Here is a 22,830-nt window from a genome sequence, read left to right as displayed (position 1 = left end):
TGCTAACAACTGTTAAAAATATTTAAGACTTCCCAAACACATTTACACGTCTCGCATTTGGCACTCTCCCAGCAAAGGCAGCCCAGATGATTTTAATTTTTTAACTAATTTTATTCACATTATCTATGAAGTCAATACAATATACATCAACCAATAGGCATCGGTAACTGCTGCTGGGATAGATTTTATTTCTTTATGACAATGTAAGTGCAAAGATTTTCAGCAGTAGCAACTCACAAAGCAAAAGTAGTGAAGTGTATAGTAGCTAAGTTGTAACCTTTCTACACCTCTTCCATACAACGCAGAAAACAAGGGACCGAACGTTAAAATTTCTATAATCCTTTTTAAGAACCTGAAGCCCTGCTTTTATGCCTATGTTAACAATGTTTTCACCAGCACATTTATATAGTATATATATTATACTTCCACATATATAGTATGATGAGCAGTGTCATGCAACAAAAATAAATGAGATTAAAAGCACCAGAATCAGTTTTGCAGGCTACAGTGGCATGATATTCCACAACATAAGACAACTCCACATGTCAGATACTCGCTAGACTCACTAGAAGCTGCACGACAGGTAACTGTTCCTAAACTACTGTAGCTAGTCTAGTCTTTTGGTAAATTCTGCTTCACATATTAGCTGTTCACATCGATGTATGTCAGTCTTAGTTCAACTGCCAGCACTGTAAAACAAGACAATATATAATAATTAATGTTGCAGTCATAAAGTTGAAAGTTAATTAGGTTCACAAAACAATCAAGTTTTTTGTGCTTTTATCTTTGTCAACAATACTAGACATAAAAATACTAAGATTTAGGAATCTTTCATTGTAGCTCTTCTGTATTAAGGATTATACAGGATTATTAAGGGTTGAAAGCTCGTTTAGGGATAGCTAGCGGAATGCCTGGCATTGCATCAGTATTAAAAAACAGCGTAAAAACAGTGAGAGGTACTGGAGCTGGCTGGCACTCCCCATTAGTCTGGCACCTTGCCGATGAATAATTTGAGCAAACTAGTAATTTGAACTTACTGATAAGACCCGTGAGAGCAACCATAAAATCACGCTGCACAGAGCGGTATGCGTATTTTCACCCACATAGTGATATATATCGCCCAAAGAATTCATCAATCTCGTATAGCTCAATGGTTTAGCACATCACTTGGAGATTGAGAGGTTCTGAGATCAAATCCAGCACAAAGTGGTTATTACTTTTTAAGTTTTAATAGCTGTAGCTGGACACACCAAACGATGAACTTTGAGAGTTACATCTACGTAAATATCAAAATGTTAAAGATAAATGCTATCAAAAAACTAATAAATTCATATGCAACGTGTTCATAGTGTTAATAATTCCAAATTATTATAACCCCATCAAACTTTAATTAAAAACTGTTAACGTTCATAAGAATATTGAAAGATTGATTATAAATTCATCAAAGCAGTTTTAATAGTCGCTATATAACAGACTGATAAAATATTATTTTCAATAATAATGTAACATTGAAAATAGATCTATTTTGAAAATGCATTTCCTTTTATGGACATTTTGGGCACACGCCATTTTCTAGTAACGTCGAGACATGAGTCAAATCTTTTAACTCGTTAGTCAGCTATATAGTACACATAACCATGTACAGTATCAGTAATCTTTTATAAACAATACTTAAAGTATCACCTGCAGACAACTACTACATATCCGAGGCATGTGAAGAGACGTGTCTAGTTGTTGGTGTCAAATTCCTTGCCATCCTGGTTACGATTTCATCTTGCTGTTAATAATGATCATAACCATAGAGAATGAGAACAGACATCAGTGGGCGACACAAATTAGCAGGCTTGATGAGAAAAGGTGCAGGTCTGAGAGAGAAGACAGAGTGGGGCATGAGCGAAAAGGGCAGATCGGAGAACCGCCTGTTCATTGAGAACTAACCGCTTTCAACTTGGCTTTGTCTATCTTCGATTTCATAATGGCTGATTTGATCTGTGCTAGAGCATGCATATTGCAAATCCTATCTTCATCCTACAAATGTGTTATCCAAAAAGGTACTCTTCATTTGTATTATCAGCAGACCACAAACCGAAAGGTTTTAACGAACTTAAAGCTCCATTTGCAATGGTTCAGATCCACCCTGCCAATAGGCATTAAAACCTACATTAAGGTCAAAGAAAAGTAAAAACAAAAAGTTTTAAAGACATAAAAGTTAACAGAGAAATCTGACCTTTTGACAAGTGTATCAACAAGCAAACACCATACTACTATGTGGCTGCTTTGTTGTGCAAGCTTAGCTAGTCAAAGCAATAGTAATAAAAACATTAACTAACGCTTTACAGATCTTGGGTTTAAAAGCATTCGACACACCCTAAAATCACAGTCCAAGCATAAAATGTCTTTTGCCAGAATGACATAAGTTTTTGATGCCAATTGACAAAATGATACAATGATTGCTTGATGTCAACTGCCAACCGCATACAAGTTCTTGATGTCAACTACCAACAGCACACAACTGCTTGAGGTCAACTGCCAACAACACACAGGTGCTTGATGTCAACAGCACACAACTTCTTGATGCCAACTGTCAACAGCATACAACTGCTTGGTGTCAACTGGCAAAAGAACTGCCTGATATCAATCGCTAGTTGTCAGCAATGATAGCTGTTTACAAATTGTACCTGTGATGGAGATGGCGTTAATGGCAATACATAGCCATTAGAATCAACTCTTTCTGAACAAACATGACCCGTTCTTACTGCCAATAATTTCCTCCTCTTCACCTCAACCTGTGGAAAATAGAGAGTTCAAATCACCGACCGGTCACTAGATTATGTTTACACTAGCGGACAAGATGCTAGTAGACTTGGTGCCAATTATGTTGTAGTCCATGTAATCACATTTTGAACATTAACATAAGTGATGCGCTTCGCTGTTCTTGGTCTTCTTCGTTGTTTTTGTTGCAACAGAGAAATTAAGTTTTCCAAGTAAATATGAGTCTCTTATTGGAATTACAATTCATGAAATCTGAAGCTATCTTGCATATACTTCAAGTTTCGTCTCACAAATCAAGATCATTCTAAGTTGTCCTTATCTAAATGAAGGAAAATGACACTAATTTCATCAACTGCCACTTTTCATTAAAAAAAATTAAAAAGCTATTTTTGATAAAAATATGAGTATAAATATAAACAGATTGCTGCTTGTCATATTGGTGTGTTTATATAAGCACAAAACTAGCGAATAACAATTCGATGAAAACATTTACTTGTTACATTGCCGCACTGGCAATGACTTCATTGCCGCACTGGCAATGACTTTAAAGCGGTTAGTGGATGACACAAATCCGAAAAAAATCATTTTAGTTTATATCATGTGCAGCTAACACATTGACTAATATTGAAAACAGTTGAACTGCAATAGTTGCTAGTAATAACAGAGATACGGTGAACTTTGCAAAAGCAAATATGCAAATTTCATGAAAAAAAATTGCAATATGAAGTATTTCTAAGTGAATCTTATCATTGATAATAGAATAAAACAGACAGGCCGAATGTTAGAATTTTCAGATTGGTCACCCAAGCTGAAATAATCATCTAAAAATTGAACACAAACCATCTAATTTCTGACAGAATGCTGATACTCTGAAATTGTTCTGAATGAATGGCTGATAAGCTGATGATATAGCTGTAAGCATATATCTGTTCAAGTATTCCCAGTGTACATGCAGCCTTATGTTCCCACCTTAAACATGTGCCACTTCGCTATTATCTTAGTAATAAATGTGTCAGAACAATGCTAGCTTCTAGCCTTTGAACCTGCCAGATAATAATAATCTACTAGGCCAGCGATCATCAAATTACAGCCTGAGGGCCGCACAAAGCCCGCCTCCTTATTTGACTTGAACTTTTGTTTAAAGAATCGGCTGCACAAATCAGCATGTTTATGGTTAATCTATGGCTCAAGATAAGTCTCATCGATGAATCATTGTTAGGTCATTATTGCTGCAGCCTTGTGATAGCCTCATTCTATCAGGCCTGTATTCCCTGTTGCAAGTTGGGGCGGCAAATGTTAAGCGACTAATTATGAACACCTGGGGTTTGGGGGGAAATGTAAGCCACCCAACGGAGTTCGGGGCAGTTCCCCGAAGCTCTGAACATTTTAAGCATCAACAACCCTCAAGGTATGCATAATTGCAATCAATTGTAAGCATCAAAATCTACATAAATATATTGTTTATAGTTCATGGTAGACAAAACCTTTTCTTTATCAACGAACGATCATAAAATTACAATATAAAACATATGACACTACAGATTTCTATAAGGGACATTGACAAAACAAGAGCTCTTACTTTTTATTGCAATAGCGCTTGTTTTGTCAATGTGTCCATGGTAGAAATCTTTCCCAACTGACTCTGTATCTATTGCAACATCATTATATATGTGTGATATTAGAAGATTATTTAGACGAGCCTGCACTATAGTGCTCCTCATCGATGTTTTGATTCGGTTATGATAAGGAAAATGCAAGTTTCGAGGTCTTCTTTGCACCCCCACTATAAGCAATAAAGTTCAGTTTCCAAGTCTTAACAAAGTCTCGCAAAATCATTCATTTGGCGAGATCACCACGGAGAGAATATAGAATGCTAGTTGACAGTAAATTAGTTGTTGGAAATTCCAAGTGAATGAGCTTAGACTGCAATTCTTAGTAGTTAGCCGCCAAAAATCACTTAAAAGTTGGGGCGGCTCAGCCAGCCAGCCGCCCCAGGGAATACGGGCCTGCATTCTACCGTTACTAACAGCCTTTGTGACTCATGAACTTAAGCTGAGTTTCAGTTGACGACCCTCTAGCTGCCTTGTCTAGCCATGTTGTTTCTTGTGGTGGCGCAATTGGTAATACTTTTTCCATTATTCAGAGAAGAATCAGCGCCCCTAGTTCAGTTATCAAACGCACAACCATCCTTTCTATTTAAATACATTTTGTAATCTGATATTATATGAATGGAATATCTAGTACTTGTTAGTTTTTATATCTTATTGAAAACTATTTTTTTCGTCTGAAAATATCCTTTTGTCACCAAAATATGCTTGAATTTATAATAAACAGCAATTCATCACAAACCAAACTGATAGCAAAAAACTAACATGCATCACTTGTGCAGTAATGGTGGATGTTTTGTGTTGGTCTTTGAGGGCAGAGATGGTATCATTTTGTATGAATCTAATCTTATTTGCTGTAGTTCTGCTTCCAGTGTATTTGTATCAAGCTCAAGATGTCGTCGATAAACAGTTTTAACAAAAATTTAAGTGTAAACAAAAAGAACAAAACAACAGGTTAAACTGATTGGAGTGGGTGGTGTTTCAAAAGCGATGAACTGTTTCCTTCGACCCGGGTCCACTTCAACTGGTCAACCTACTTATCATTGTGAATAAACATTTCATTGGGTGAGAATTACATCAGAGTGTAGGAACGGCTATATAGAGGAAATATTAAACAACTAGAGACAATCATGAGATTAATAAAGTCGTCTCTACTCTAAGATGATAAACTGTCACACGTTAAAGGTGATGAGCCTCAATGGTTAGGAAAACAGGCTAGTGAATAATTAATTTGATAGACATAGAATAAATTTTCAATAGCTTCCATGAGTGTGATTAGCTGCTTGCTGTGAAAACGAACCTTGCGCAATTATTTCTCCATAATGAATATGCAGCACAAATGAGCTACTCACGCTCAATAAAAGTTTGACTTCATTTTAGCAACACAAGATTGGAAATAAAACCTATAGATTGTTTGGTGCAAACATACCTCTTGGCACATGACGATCTTGTGTTTTAGTTGTGCATGTACTAATAAAGCCCAAGGAGTTGGTCTAGTCTCGAAACATTGCGAGCACACTAACTGGCCCCGATGACCATGGACACCTGCAAAGCATTGTCAGAGTAAATGACTGGTTAACACCAGTTAACTTTAGTATTCAAGTAGGAGTTACATAAACACGTCACAATATAAAAAAACATAGCAGGAGGCCAGAGGTCCAAAACAAATCTGGGTCATCACAGTTATGATAACCTGAAAGGAGTTATGATAACCTTTCTGAAAGGAGATGCACAGCACATGCATTTATTTACGAGGTTGAGAGTTGTTGATATATTGTGGAAAACTGCAGCTCATAAATATACAAGCGCTAAATTACCAATAAACATATTGAACACGGAAAACAAAATTCCCAGCAATGCATTGGCTAACTCTCTCAACAACAGAAACTTCTTACACTTGGAACAAGTTGGTTGCATGAAGCAGAGTTGCGGGAATGCTCTGTGTGCTTGGAGCTCCTCGATACTTTTGAAGCATTTGCAACAGCGGCCACAAATGACAATATCTGGCTCATTGCAGTCAGTAAGGGCTGCAGGGTGGGTGGCCTCTATATCGGGTTTTTCCTTCTTCATCAAGTCAGTCATCACCGCCTTAAAACCAACCTCATTTTCGGAAGGAGAGGATAACTCTGCACCATACCTAACACAGATAGTTCACTTGTATGCCCATATATTGTTACAGTTAATTATGATGAGCCATACAAATGCCTAGCAATCAAACCACGACATATGAATTTAGTTACTCCCGAATCTTCTTTGCATCTTCAAACTAGTGCTGGGCACGAGTACTTCTTGGCCAACGAGTTTAGACCGCCCCCTTTCGTTTGAGTTTTTCGAGTATCGGGTAGCTGGTAGTGCTTGGCACGAGTACTTCTTGACTAACGGGTTTTTCAGGTACTGGGTTTGTTTCTATGGGTATATGTCTAAAATTTCTAAACATCAGACATATCTTAAAATTTACAATGCAATTATAGTTCTATTCAACTATTTATTAATTTTTACTATTTTCTATCGACCGATATTCGAGTTCGCAGGGTTAACAGGCGAGTTGTTAAACAGTGCTTAGAGCGCATGGCACAATAGACTGAGTTTTTGTACACTCAACTTGACAGATTCATGTACCAACACCCGAACTCGAAAGTCAAAACCCGAAACTGCAGGATCGAAATGCTCAAAATCTTTACTACCCGAGAGAAGATAACCCTGCGAGTTCAACAAGTTTTATCACCCGTGCCCAAGACTAGTTCAAACAGTTGCATAGTAGTTCAAATATTCCCATAAGAATTCAGCATGAACTAAATTGTTTCACAGCTAAAAACTTATAATAACGCCATAATAAATACTGAAGATAACTACACACTGTTAGAAAACAAACGCTCTATAGAAAAATGTAAAAAATAAATTAAATTATCAATTAAATGGTGTTTTTATTGGTCCTTTACATTCGCGATACCCGAAGAGGAGGCTTGATTAATGAGAGCATAAGGTAGGAAGCAAAGAAGGTAATAGATGTGAGCAGTGTAACTTAGACCAGGTGATGCTTGGCTAATTTGACTTACATTTTAATTATACTTTCTTGTTTCACATTTCTTTTTAATTTTTACTATTTCTTTTGAATTTCTTACGAAAATATGATGATTAAAAAATTAGAATGTTATATGTTGAAAATTCCTTCAGGTGCAGTCTAATAGTTGCTGGGAATATTGAGACAATCATAAGTAGAGACCTGACTATTCAAATACGGAGCAAATTTGTCGAAAGAAAAACATGCAATAATCAAAAGCTTACCGAATACTCTATGCTACGATGCTTTACGCTATAACGCTTTACGCTATGATGCTTTACGCTATAATGCTTTCAGCTATGACACATTACGTATTGGTGAGCACTTAATAGTGATTCAGTTAAGGCAAAGCATGAAGGAATCTCTGAATGAACTGAACAAAGCTAATTAAGAGTATCTCTTCCATGCAAGACTATCAGCACCACCTTTACCACAGCTAAACCAGATGCAGACACCCTACAAGTTACTATCAATTATCTAATCACCCTTTCTCAGTGGTGCAGTTAGTCGTGTTAGCAAAGATTGAACCTTACCAGTGCGAAGTATCACCAAATTCTGTTTTAATATCTCTTGATGTATGCTCCTTGCATCCACCTACAAGAACTCTTACATTGATGTTTGCTTTGTCAAATAACATATATTATATCTATTATATAACATAATATTATTCATCATTAGTCCTAACCAGCAAATATAAATCAATGATATTCAGCGGTATAGCGGCATGAACACATTTTAACGTGTTCGTAGGTTACACTGAAAAAAATGCCAATTCAATAGCAAACTTGCAGAATTTTAAAAACTGAATTGAAAAAGACAGGAATTATGCTACCTTGGCTCTTCGGATTTAGCCCGAAAAGGGATTCAAAGTTACTTCTGACTGAGGATGTCTGAAGAGAAAATAAACCACCGTGTGTAGATTGCAACTTCAGCTTATCTGATGCTTCTTGGGCAGGTGCACAAAGTTGTGGGAGTTTTTCAAGTTTTGGAGTTGGTAATAACGGCGTTTGAGCATATGGTGGTCTGTACGAGTAGGAGTTGAACTCCTCTGTTGAACTCATACGGGTCATAGCAACAGAATGATTTACTCTCGCTGTAAGTACAATGCAAGAAAAAACATTGTCATGAAAAAAATTCTAACAGAGTCCTAATATGACACAAAACTAAAATATGTAAATAATCGAAATACTAACCTACTACTCTCTATTCATGAGAAACAGAATGCGTTATAAATCTGTGTTTTCGCTAAACAGGCTAGTATTCGTCGAATATAACAAGCACTTGAAATCAGGGTTTTCTTCTAATTCCAAAACATTTGGTAAACAGTTCAAATCATCTGTGCATGAAGTGTTTACCAAATGGTTTAACTGAGAAAAATATGAAATGGCATTTATCAAAGTTTCAATAGAAAATAGCTAGAGCTACATATTTTTAAATATCGTCTGCTTTGCAATACAGCATTTGAGAAATGTTCAGAGACAAACTGTAAAATTCTGTAAACACATGCTTTTTGCAATTACAGACAACTCCACATTCAGAAATATTAAAACAAAAACTTAAATAAATTTTCAAGTCAATTTTTTATATAAAGCTAGGGTAACGACATGGCATGTCAGTACTGAATTACATCGTACACAAATTTTACAACTATTCTATTTCAATATTAAACTCAAACCATCCATTAATAATAGTCAATCTGCACCGGTGAATATGTTTACGAGAATAGTGGTACAGTTACCACTCGTCAACAATCCGTTAAATACATTTCATCTGAACTTATGAAGATAATTTATTCTATCATATGAACCAAATAGGTCTTACGTTCAGTTTTTACTTCAGCAGGAACCAAAAGCTTGTCAAATGATAAATCATTATTCACTGAGTCGTATATCAATCCAAGGTCCTGCTGAGAGATCATGTCAGGTCAGGCTCTACAATCAGCAAATGGGCATCGGGTAAGGTTAGTGTTTTACCTAATATCAGAAGGTTTTGAAAAGTGTAATCTCGGCGATGAGGGAGACAGACTGGCGGAGATAACGACAGTGATACAGAGCTAGTCTACGTTAACATAACTTAAAACACAAATAAACATAACTTATTTCCATGCTTTGGCTTATATATTTTTTATATTTGGTTTTGTTCTAATTTTATTTGTAGTTATTATGGCAAGGTTCTCTATCTTGACTCATTCAAGGCTTTTATCTTTACTTTCACTCTTTACAAAGTCTTCACAATCACTAATAGACATCTTCTGAGATTTTAAACAAATTGATCTGAAGGCATTTGCTTTGGGAACTGAAGCTAGGTTCCCAAATCTGGTAGACAAACAGAAACTTTGTCTGTATCTGTCAAGACAAATATTTTCTCAAATTAAAATTTTTTTGTTAACGAATTTAATAAAGGTTGGCAAAACAGCATTTTACAAGACATTGCTTCGCCATGTCCTTGCAAAAACAAGGTAAAGCGTGGAAACCTACAGACAAACCAAAAAGCATTGAGAAGATTGAAGCAGGAGAAAAGCTATCAGCGATATTAAAATGGGAAAGTCTTCTAAAAAGTATTATGTCGACATGGATTAATTAAACGGAAGGCGAGGATAAGGGAGCTATGCGACCACAGTTCGTGAAGGTAAAAATATCGTTCAAGGTCCGAGAATGATTTGGAGGGTGTATTGTTGACTTTGTTTAGACAAATGCATGGTGAAGGCGAACCTATTGTTGACTTTGTTTAGACAAATGCATGGTGAAGGCGAACCTATTGTTGACTTTGTTTAGACAAATGCATGGTGAAGGCAAACCTATTGTTGACTTTGTTTAGACAAATGCATGGTGAAGGCGAACCTATTGTTGGAGAAATTTTAATAGAAATGGCTAACAATCAGCTTCCTCAGGATTTGGAAAAGGATACCATTCTGTCTGTCTGTCTTGGGATTGAATCAACAGGTGGAGGAAATGACATATTGGTCATCACTAAGTTATTGGAGAGTCAACTTCCATCAATGTTGGAGAGGGAAGGAAATGAAAATAGGAAGTGTTGACTTCATAACTGCAAACCCGGCCTGATGATGGCATAATCAATATGGACAATACCGGGTTGTTCCACATGATAATGATTGACAAAATTTATTACACCTTGAAGGAGAGAAATGCAGAGGAGGGAAGTTGTTGAAAGATGACCGGCATTTTGTGCAAACATGTGGGGCACTGAAAAGAATGTTCCAATTGTATTTAGAAAAGTTCAAAAAGCCCGTTGTTTCAAAAATTTTATTAACCTTCTATGTAAGTACTACCAAAAAAGGGCAAAAGATTATATTTACTGGATGACACGGAAATACAGAAAAGTTCTCATCATTGACAACTTCCTGGAACTCCCAACACCAAACCTATATTCACTCTACTCAATACTACAGGTGGACTTTAGTTTATGGGCCAAAGATTACCTGAAATTTAAATTTTTAGTACCGTCAACAATTTTTTGCAGTTCACCATTTATTACTTTGGCTCGCGTAGAAAAATGCCAGATGTATCTATCACTGTCTTGCAAGCAATATGCTGGGTACACAGAGCTTGGAACCATGTCACAAAAGAAACCATTGCCAACTGTTTTCACCACAAGCCTGGTCACCAAAGCTTTGATAAAACGGATGTGGCTTCGATCGCTGACACTACTGAAGACACTGAGAAATCTGAATCTGCTCTAAAACACCATAGATTCTAATTCTAATGCGACAGCGGGTAAGTAATATCGAAATAGCATAGGCTGCTATTATATCACAAACTCAACTCGCTGGTGTTCTAAATTTATGACTGTCTATGTCAATTAACCAATTCTTAGAGATTGTCTTTTTCTCCACAAGTTCAAGTTTAGATGCTGTTTTGCAGATGAGCTTTTGTCGGTGTATGCAGAAGTTACAGTTGCTGAGCACTTAACTGAAGCGGAGAATGTGTAGTCTGTATAATTGCACGGTGCCTCGGATGATTTAGATGATGAAAATGACTATAAGCTTGAAATTATTGAACTTAACCCACCTACAGTGGTTGACGCAAACAACAATTTACATGTCCTCAGACATTTTGTAGATACCAAAGAATGCAAGCACTACAATAAGTGTTTATAGTCTATCTACACACTCAGTTATACTAATAGTCTTTCTTGACAAAATATCTTGTCACAGACCTCTTTTTGGTAAGAATTTTAGATGTAGCAACTGATCAGATACAAAGAATGCTTCGTTGTGTTGGTCACAACTTGGCTTGCTTTTTGACTTTTTATATAGTTTGTCTATCTACATGTATTCACTGGTAAATATATGCAATTGTGACAGTGCTCAGATCTCAGTGACAGTGCTCAAGTCCCCTTCCAGACTTGAGAATTTAGTATTCGCCTCAAGATCTTAGCTGTTTTGACTAGGGCACTCTTCTACAAATGAGTCCTATTCGGTGTAACTGGACATTGGTTGAGCCATATCCGATGAGTAGGGTTTACTCCTCCTAATACTCTTATGACTACTGATGTTCTCATTTTCCAGCATATTGTTATGATATTTTACCACTTTCTCTTCTTTTTTGCTGGCTATATTTTAATGATCTGGAGCCATGATGTGAATTACTTGGTCTTCTCTATTGATTACCGCAATAGCAGGGCTGTTTGGATGTATAAGTCCAAGATTCCAAGAGTCCAGGATCTACAGTCAAACCTCAACATGCGAGCCTAATGTGTTCTGGGACTGGGCTCATATGTCACTTTACTCGTGTCTCAAGGCACTATTTCCTATATAACATAACTAAATATACCTACAAATAAATCCAGTATCATACTATGAAAAAAACACATAAAACAGGATATGAGGGTGGAAAAACGTGTTTTTTAATTATTGAAATTTAATATCTACGATAACAAAGTAACAAATACTTCTTGAGTAGTTAAAATCTGTAACAAATTATAACATTCCTATGTACGCTACAATAAGTTTTTACCTTCAAGACACACGTAGTGGCTAACAGCTGTCTGAGACTTGTTAGCAACGCATTCGGTACACTAAACCTTTGTGACGCTATGCAACAGAAACTTTTAAATTAACTTAAATGATTTTAGCTTACTAAATACAAGCTTAAAACTAAGCTTTAGTTTATAACTAAAGTTACTTAAATAGTCTCATAGTCTCTATTACTAGTTACTTTAATTTCGTTGCCGCTATTTTTATTATGTTTCCGGTTTGATGTTTTTTGCCAACTTCTTGTCAAACTGTTTTGAGGATAAAGACCGAGTAATGCTGTTCTCAAAAGTGGCCTCTTGCATACTTGGCCATATAGAGGCCATTGAGAACCGGCTTATATGCTCATATCTCAAAGATTACTTGAATGTCAAAGGAGAAACTTGCTTGAAATTGTACTCATATCTCGATTTCTTCGTATGTTGGGGCACTCATATTTCGAGGTATAACTGTATATCTACTGTAAAACCTTTATTCGAATGCCATGAGGCTCTACTTTTTAACCCTTCTCTTAAAGTGTCACTTTCTTGAAGAAATAAAGGGTGGCATTGTATTTTTCAAACACCTCGTCAGAATATTGAGAAGAAAAATTTAACTCTTTCACAGGTGAATCAAATGTCACCTAAAAACTTCTAATTGAATGCCACCTCTATTTGAACACCACCTCCAATTGACCGCCACCTTGAGAGAAGGGTTGAAAAATAGACTACCATTCTCTAATTGAGCACCACCTCCATTTGACCGTCACTTTGAAATTATTTGATCTTTACGAGCCCAGAATATAAACTGACCAGTAGAAAAGCGTTCACAAAATCGTTTTAATAATAAATCGTTTATATCAATAACAATTATTTCTTTCATTGTCCAATTCCAAAACTTTGCGTTTTTTTTCATTAAAACTCTGAAAGCAACACCGTAGCAATAATCAATAATAGTCTCAGGCTAGTAGTAGTTCTCTGTTTAACGCGGTATTTTTACTTCGAAGTACCTATATATCAAAAACGGCTTAAATTTACGATGGTAGATGAACTTTCAAAGCAACGCTATAGAAATAATTACTGTCTCAGACTAATAGTGGTTCCTTGTTTAACACGGTCCTGATACTTCGAAGTACATGTACATATATAAAAACGGTTTAGATTTACGATGGTAAATGGAACTTTGAAGGCAACGCCACAAAAATAACTACTAACTGTCTCAGGCTAATAGTAGTTCCTTGTTTAACGCGGTCCTAATACTTCGAAGAACATGCATATAAAAACCGGTTAACAAGTTTTGGACCTAAGGTCACGTTTACCGAGCATACTTTTATGCGTTGCATTAGTGCTAAATTTAGCGCGTGAAAATTTTGATCTGCCAAAAAATTGTTTGGACGTTAATATCGAGTAGTTCAGCAGTGCAGAAGAGTTGAGGCCAGAAAATATTGTGGAAGGTATTGGACAACTAGAAGATGTTCGTTCTATCGAAAGCAACAATAAGAACGTAGCTATCCGAGCAAACGATGGAAATATTTTTTGTTTTAAAAACGTTAATTTTTGTTTCTGTGTGTAATACAAGTATGGTCCGTTTATGTTACTTGCTCATGAATATATATTTGTATCATTTGATAGATTATTGTTGTATAACTTATAAATATGCAAATTTATAGCATGTTATTTAATAGCATCCTTGCAGCTATCTTAACACAGCTTACAATAGATCGATGCTCATAACTCCACTTTTATTGCACATGAAAAGTTAGTTTTGACTGTACACTGTAGCAAACGTATCAGTGAATGCAGTGAGCTTTTATTCAACAATGTTAGATATAGATATATACTTATAAAATAAAAATATGTCTTCAAATTTAGAAAGAAATAAAAATTAAAAATGCCAACAAATTGCAAGGAAGGACACAGGCTATAATATCATCGCAGGTTAATTGCAAGCAATAGATATTAACTAGTAGAGATATTTCTCGGTTTCTCGATGCATATTTATTCAGAAATCTTTGACAAGAGAGGTAAGTTAGCAGATTTATTGCATCCAAATGGTTCAATATCGCTCCACTGAAAAAAGAAAGCAAAATATAGGTGACATTCGCTTCGCCCGTAATAGGGTTAAATTTATCTTGCAAAAATTCTGACGAGCCATTTGAAAAATAGACTGCCAGCCTTCATTTGAATGCCGCCTCCAATTGACCGCCACTTTGGAGAAAAGGTTGAAAAATAGAGCGGCATGGCATTCAATTAGAGGTGTTACAGTATATTTTGCAGTCTCCTAAGAGCAGAGCGACAATAAGCATTTGGGTGAAAGAAATCTGCTAACTTACCTCCAACTTGTCGAAGATTTCTACATAAATATGCTCGGGAAAGCTGATACAGGTCTCTACCAATTGGGTCGCGATCTCATAAACCATGGTTAAGTCGCAAATCACGAAGTTGAGTTATCTGACTTTGAAGCTGCACTAACTGAATTTATAATATTGATAACGATTTTTGCAACACGTGCATCCGGACCAATCAAAGAGTGATCTATCTGAATCTGAAGTCAGTGAAGCCGATAAAAGTCTCCAACCTTCGAAAAAAAACTTAAAACTGTTGCCATGATAAACAGGAAGTAAGATAAAAGTAATCGTTTTTTTTGCAAATTTTAAAGATAACTCTGCCATTTTGGACACTTTTAACGAGTACTTGGTATTTCAGCTGATGCCAGGAGCAGTGAAAGTAAAGGGAATGACGATGATTTTTCCCTAACTACTCTTATAAGATTATTATAAGAATAACTATTCAATTTTATAAGATTATTATAAGGAGAACATTGTTAGTTATTTTGCACAAAAAAATTAATTCTAGCTTAATTACAGCAGATTTTATAGTCAATAAACTGAACTTACGTTCACCATTAGTGCTAAAAAACAGTTCTGAGAAAACTGGTGTTAAAGTTGGAGAAACGAAAACCAATGCACAATTTTGTTTACATTTCAAAACGTCATAGGAACCAATACCAAGAAATTGTGATATCCATCTAGATGTCTGTATTTCTATACAAAAGAATATGCTGAATTTAAAACTTTTAACAGATTTTAGCTGGCTGTCATAGCAATAGCTGTATATCTATTAGAAAATGTGAGAATAGAACACCGTACAGGATGAAAATATTCGTTGGTTATAAAAATTCGCGATTTCGCGAACAGACAACTCCGCGAATTATAAAATTCCGTGAATAATTAGTTCTATTTTTAATCACAAGGGAGAATAACTACTGCATCAAATTAAAAACTAGCCGCTAGGCAGGTTTTTAATATAAATAATAAACGTAGTTGAGTTTCAAAACATTTTTAAAATCATTGCCTGGGCTTTGAGCTAACACCATTGCCAATGCATCACATTTCTTTACAAAATTATTCAAGGTTGTCACAAGATATGCAGAACGGCATCGTCGCAAAAATAGCCACTAGGCAGAAGTACTAAACGTAGCCGAGTTCCAAAACTTTTTTAAAATCATCGCTGGGGCTTCGAGTTTTATTGCCATTTCATCAAACTCTGCAAAATTATTCAAGGTTTTCACAAGTTATTCGGCATGGCTTCGTCATCGCAAAAAATCCCTCCTAGTCTTTTTACATTGAAATCAACTCCATCAATCTCTAATACCGAAGTTGAGGACGATCATGATTCTGATCTGGACATTATGGTATGTAATTGATTTGCAGTGCAGATACGTTTTTCCATAATTAACTGCATTAGTTAATTCTTTTGTTTAAAAACTGATCGCTTTCATTAAATACTTCAGCTATTGTTTTTGTACTTCCTTGACACTTGTTAATATTTTTTTCTTTTTTGTGTTTACTGCAGATTGAGAATGAAACAACCTACTCCGAGTATGAAAACTAGAGACAAGTAGTAATATTCATCAAGGCAGGAAAATTGGCAGAGAAGCAATCAGTCAACTTAGACCCCTTCATCGACAACAACTCATTGATATCGCTGCAGCAAACATGATTAAATTATTTTATATTTTATTTCATGTATAGATATATTATAATTTATTACAAACTTGAGTGTACAAATAAAATATTTCAAATACAAATAAAATTTTACAAACGATGGAGTAAATATAAACAGTTTAGTCATTATGGCGGTTATCTAGCAATAAAATTAAACTGGTACTCTTGTAAGTGAATACTAGCGTGTAATGGTGCTCTCTGACTAGTTATTTTGGTAATAGCAGCTCTGTCACTTTCTTGGGTAGATGTTAAAGGCGATTCTCTCGCTACTACATGACTGGTAAGGAATTTATCATCAGAACTCTCCTCGTGGCTTGTAAAGTTCTGCCGGTTGGCCAAAGATTTGTACTCATAAAAGGCGTTTTTGTTCCTTTTTTAAAACAGATATATTCTCCTCGTTAGCAGCTGCGGCCACTTCTACTTCAACTTCAAGACCTCCCTGAATGATTGGTGATCTTCTAAGAATGACATCTACCACCTTTGCAATCATTGTTCTTCCGTGTATGATGAAAAATTTCTCTCTCACACTAAAACAAATAATGAAGCGGTAGGGATGGAAAAACAAATATTGCGTTTTACCGAAGAACCAAAGTAAAATTCAACTAATTTAGTAAATGTGAAAAACTCATTACTTACCACAAATTGTTGGTCCATCAAAGGCCTCCAAATCTATGAATATTCGTGAAAACCTCTGAACGCAGCAAAGAATTTACAGCTTAGCACGATCCACCCGTAGTTGTAAGCTAAATAGAAAACAAAACGCGCTAAGCGCGTAGTCGCGCATGCGTAAGGTTAACTCTATTGCTAGGCGTAATAGAATTAACTTTTCCTAGAGAGTGGCAGTTTTCAGCCGCGAATAAATTCATCCGCAAATTTGCATGAAAAGACAATTTTCGCGAAATATAACTCCGCGAATAAATTCATCCTGTACGGTAGTTAACCGATTTTACAAAATCGGAGTATAGAGTGTTTGATGGTGTGCAACATTTTACTGTTATTATTTTTCTAAAGATTTTGTTGGTGATATTACGGCTGTGCCCTAAATCGCGATACTGCCAAGCCAGTTTTAATATCTACAAAATTAAGAATAAGTAACACATTTTCTAATAGATATACAGCTATTTCTATGACAGCCAGCTAAAATCTGTTTAAATTTTTAAATTCAGCATATTCTTTTGTATAGAAATACAGAAATCTAGATGAATATCACAAATTCTTGTAATTAGTTTCTATGACGTTTTGAAATGTAAACAAAATTTTGCATTGGTTTTCGTTTCTCAAACTTTAACACCAGTTTTCTCAGAACTGTGTTTTAGCACTAATGGTGAACGTACATTCAGTTTATTGACCATAAAATCTGCAGTAATTAACCCATTCAGGCCTGTTCCCGGTTATTACGGGAAGAGTTGTGTTCTCCTAGGGCCTTGATTCACTCTATTGCTTAGCTGTTTAGGTACATCGGTTTTATTTATTCACCAAACGAAGTTTAAGAGCCTGGGCATCATTTTGATACCAAATATGTGATTGGACAATAGATTTTTAACTAACAAATTACGTGATAGATATTAACTGTTTTGAAAATTCGTTGATCGCCATTTTGGAAAAAGTTTATTTGGACGATGGCAAACTTCTCAAGTGAATCAGATGTGGTAATCAGCTTAGAGGAAGAAATTAGCAACAAAATTAATGTTTGAGCAAAAAAATGAGAACTTATTCATGGAAGAAGGTAAGTTTTATGTGACTATATATATAATTTTACCGAAAAAAAAAACAATAAAAAGCCGAAACTTTTGTTGTGAATTTCAAACAAACTATACTCTAACAGTGTAAGATATGGATTTTTTATGATACACAAGATTATAACATTATCAAGCAAATAAAATTTAGACTTTTATCGATTTCTAGAACTCATCACTTGATTATCCTATAATAAATAATAATTTTATGATTTTCTTGTAGAACTACAAGAACTACAAAAGCCAAGAAAATACTGCATCAATCAATTTATAATGGGAGCAAATGTGCATGGGTAGTCGGCATCAAATAACTCTCAATGTCTCGCCATTTTTTATGAATACATTTTTATATATATATATATTTTTATACATATACATGTATAAAATGTTCCTTTTTCATGCATCTTCATTTTTACTGCATTTTTTAGTTTATTTTACTTTATTTTTACATATATTTTCCTTGCTGGTGATTGTCTGTTAGCTGGTAACTTATTATCTTGTTTTATGCATAATATATCCATAATAACCTCTGCAATGGATTTCAATATAAATTACTAAGCTGTTCGATTATGTAATTGATAAAACTGTCAGCGACGTAATGTTAGTTAGAAGCTTGTAACACCTGTTCTATTACTTGGAATTGAGAAATCTTTTTTTGATTTGCTGCTGATAAAGCTACCTATCAATCTAACATAGTCCAACAATGTCACTACCAAAAAACTGCTTGATAGCTGCTTTGAAACATAAAAATGCACTTTGATCCAAAATATTTTTCGCGGAAGTATTAGAAATTGTGGTTAGTAGAATTTGTAAAGCTACAGAGATATTTATATCAAATTGTAGCCTGGAATGTTTCAGTTAAGCAGCAAAAAACAAATCAAGATTATTATGAAAATTACTGTAGTTATACTCAATTTCGTGTAGCTCTATTTTAATTATAAGGCTACTGAAAAATTAATTAGGCTTAGGGGCAGTCAACCGATAACTAATTAGTGCTGAATGGGTTAAGCTAGAATCAAATTTTTTGTGCAAACTAAGAATGTTTTCCTTCTGCTAGTGTAGATAACTCCAAATCTCACACACCCGACTTAACCATGGTTTCTGAGATCATGACCCAATTGATATCTTGCAATTAACCTACGATGATTTTATGGAATGCGTTGCAATTTGTAGGAGCTTTCATTTCATTTCCTTCTAAAATTGAAAGCATATTTTCATTTGATAACTATGTTTAACAAGGTTGCATAAAAGCTCATTGCACTCATTAATAATGTTTGCTACAGATTGCAGCCAAAACTGACTTTTTATGTGCAATGGAAGAGGAGTTACGAGCCTCGACCCATTGTAAGCCGAGTCTATATAACCGCAACGATGCTGTCAAATAATATGCTATAAACTGCAAACTTACAAGTTATATAATGATCTATCAAATGCTACAAATATATATTCAAGACCAAGTGACATAAACAAACCATATTTATAATACACTCGAAAACACAAAAATTAACATTTAAAACCACAACTAACATTTTAAAAACATAAATATTAGCATTGTTTGCTCGGCCAGTTGCATTCCGATTGTTGTTTTCCTTTGGAACCACTCCGTATTCTTCTGGCTGTTCAATACCTTCCCCAGTGTCTTCTGACCTCAACTCATCTTCTGCGCAGCTGAGCTAGTTGATAATAACGTCCAAAAAGATTTTTTAGCAGACCAAAAACTTTGGGTGATTCGCTTTAGAATACATTTACATATACATTGTGCGAGTTTCGCGCGATTAAACAATGCAAGTATACAATGCTTTTAGCATGAGTTAAGAGAAACCGCGTGTAATCGAACAGCCTTAAAATTTAGACTCAAAATACATAGTAGAACAGATTTTATCGTCAAAACAAAAACTTTTTTCACATACATCTAAGTATTAGGATCGCATTAAAAAAAGAAGTAATATTAGCCTGATAAAGTTGCTAGGTGTTTCTATGGTGTTGCATTTAAAATTTACCAAAAAAAACAGTAAAGACTTGGAAAATGGATTTAGATACGAACAGAAACAACGAACGTATTAATTGTTATTGATGTAATCGAGTTATTAATAATATGGTTTTGTGGACACTTTTCTATTGAACACTTGCTGATATTTGTCCGTAAAGATCTACAATGTCAAATAATGGCAGTCAAATAGAAAAGGTGTTCAAATAGAAGTGGCTTTAAATTAAAGGGTGGCGCTCTATTTTTTAACCCTTCTCTCCAATAGAGGTGGCATTTTAATAAAGGTAGCATTCAAATACAGGTTTTGTTAACGGTAAAATACAGTAGCTTACGTATATGCATGTATATCCTTGCCATGAATAGGCCTACATGCAATAAACAAAATAATTATTTTTTATGTTAAAAAATTTTGCATTTAAAAACAAACGTGGATAAGAGAAAACCTTGCAAACAGAAAATAAATAGAACAAAAACATTGGTAGACTTTGTTGATATTCAATATTTGGAATCGAGGACGTTTCATGCCGTATGTCAATAGATCGGCAAGTCAATCAGAATCTCTGATAACTTTAAAATCAATTGAAGATGAGTTGCAATCCGATCATTTTCAATAGCAACCAAATGCTACAGACTGAAACATAAGAATGAGTTAATTTCCAAATAACAAGAGATGCCTCAATAAGAGATCGCACTTTCAAGACGTGGCCAAGGCTTCACCAAGGTTTAGAAGCTGAACTTGGCGAGCCTGATAAGTTGGAAATTTACGATAGCCACCATGTTTCTCCAACGTTTTCCGAGAGTTAGTGAAGGGCTGAGAGATCAGAAGTCATAAGTAGAAGAGGATGAGTTATAAACAAAATTAGAAACAGAGAATCAAAGGAGTGAAGAAAGGTGGAGCAAACCGTCATCAGGCACCTATCCGTAATACTTGTGCAGTAGAGGACTACCCAAAACAGAAGAAGCTACAATCTTGCAACCCTTGGTAATTAGGGTAGCACAATAAATGCTTCAAGAATAGTGAAAGTCTAGCCCAGCGGCATACCACGCCAACACCATACAGTTCATCATAATTTCGCCAAACGGTAATGCCATGTAGACACCGGCATGGAGCCAAGTACTGTAGTTATCATAGACATGATCAGTACTGAGGTATATTTTCTTTTATATCCTACCTGATATGTTAATTGATTTTGATGTTGTAACTCATAGTTTATGTTTTGTAACAATACATACGAAATGTACATATAAGTTGTGCAATATTGCTACATTAGCCCCCACATCTACCCATATCAACGAGGACATCTCGCAAAGCCACCTAATTGGTCAAAGGGGATGTGTATCAATTTTGGGACTTGGATTCGACAATAGGATAGCATTCTTCATATGGGTGAGGCATTTGGAAGGGGAGCATGTGCAAGTGCCTCAACTAGTGGGCAGCTTTTGTAGATCATTTGTTGTCATTCAGTTTAATTGAGATCTCTTTCTTCAATGTATGTGGTAGAAAACAGTGTTAATAACCATTACCAGCGATATATATGGGCCTTGACTCCTCTTTTGTTTGCGATCTGCTCTGCACTGAGTTCTCAGATTGGCTGGTGATCGCATTATTGGAGTCTGAGAGAGAGGCAGTGTTTCCTTTTTTGAGAATACCTTGTGCAGGAGTTTTATCCTGAGTTTTTCCCCCAAAAGTAAAAAAACTGAAGTTCAAGCCTCTCTAGCTTTTGACACACTTTTTATACCTATCAAATTACAGACCATGTGCACACCACGATTTCTTGTCGTGTCAAGGATTTCAATTTGTCTATTTGATGTGGGGCCCCATGCCGCAAATTCCAGATAGGAGCAGATTGCTTTGTAGGCACTCAATCGTGCTTGATGGACCCCCCCCCCCCAAATAATGCAACCTTGCATTATTTGATAGGTTTACATTGGCCTTTCTAAAATGTCTATAACCTAGTATGCTTCACGTTCAACATTTTGCTACTGCAATGCATACGACTTGCCAACAGGCCTGCCAACCCAAGAGTGGGGCAATGCATGAGATATGGTTTTGGGGCAATTGATGTATCAATGATAGTATAGGCCTATATAAAATTGTGTAAATTGGGGCAAAAATCTTCGAAAACGCATTTCTCACGCATTTTCATTTTTTTCTTTGGGGTGATTGCGTGAGTCTCACGCCCAATGCGTGAGAGTTGGTAGGTATGCTCGCCAAGCAACAGTACAGTACTTGATAATAAACACAATACTTTAATTAAATAGTTTTTGTTTAAATGAGCTGAAAAATAATTTAGTAATGAAACTTACTAAAGCGACTGCTTACCAGTTCAAAGTTTCTTGTAAGTTCAAAATGTTCTTAGTTTTTTAGAATTAAATTGATTTTTGGTCAATTTATCGGTATGGTGGAAAAACTGTAGAACTGAAAGTTTTGTAATTCACGCGGCGTGTACTTGAAAACCGCGATGCGTTAAAAGCTTGAGATACAAAACCGAACGAGGCTCAGAACGCAGAGCCCAATCAGGAAGTACGTTTTCGGACTACACTTTATGGTGCGTTTACTTATCGCGTCTATTTCTAAAGGGCAGACAAATCTGATTTACCCATGATAGCCATGTAAGAGCCGTGTATAGCGCGCTATTCGGCTCCTATTTAGGTACCTTAGCTGCTAAAGGTTTTGATGTCTAAGGGC

The 22,830-nt window shown here is 35.6% G+C and overlaps 1 protein-coding gene across 3 annotated transcripts; it reads right to left on the bottom strand.

Moving 5' to 3' along the window:
- Positions 1-168: 168 nt before the first annotated feature.
- Positions 169-22,591, bottom strand: LOC137387824 (uncharacterized). Of its 3 annotated transcripts, XM_068074333.1 has the most exons (10): positions 22,465-22,591; positions 9,262-9,371; positions 8,273-8,533; positions 7,974-8,034; positions 6,275-6,516; positions 5,809-5,924; positions 2,679-2,786; positions 1,939-2,028; positions 1,684-1,777; positions 169-689 (listed from the first exon to the last, which is right to left on the bottom strand). In XM_068074333.1, the coding sequence occupies exons 2-9, from the start codon at positions 9,356-9,358 to the stop codon at positions 1,697-1,699; spliced, it is 1,056 nt and encodes a 351-aa protein (XP_067930434.1). In that variant the 5' UTR covers positions 9,359-9,371; positions 22,465-22,591; the 3' UTR covers positions 169-689; positions 1,684-1,696. The 3 variants fall into 3 exon arrangements, with proteins under 3 accessions (XP_067930434.1, XP_067930435.1, XP_067930436.1); XM_068074334.1 differs by lacking the exon at positions 1,684-1,777; XM_068074335.1 differs by lacking the exon at positions 1,939-2,028.
- Positions 22,592-22,830: the final 239 nt, after the last annotated feature.

Source organism: Watersipora subatra, chromosome 2 (genome assembly GCF_963576615.1).
Source record: "Watersipora subatra chromosome 2, tzWatSuba1.1, whole genome shotgun sequence".
NCBI classification, from domain to species: Eukaryota; Metazoa; Bryozoa; class Gymnolaemata; order Cheilostomatida; family Watersiporidae; genus Watersipora; species Watersipora subatra.
This window is presented reverse-complemented; position numbering and strand designations above follow the sequence as displayed.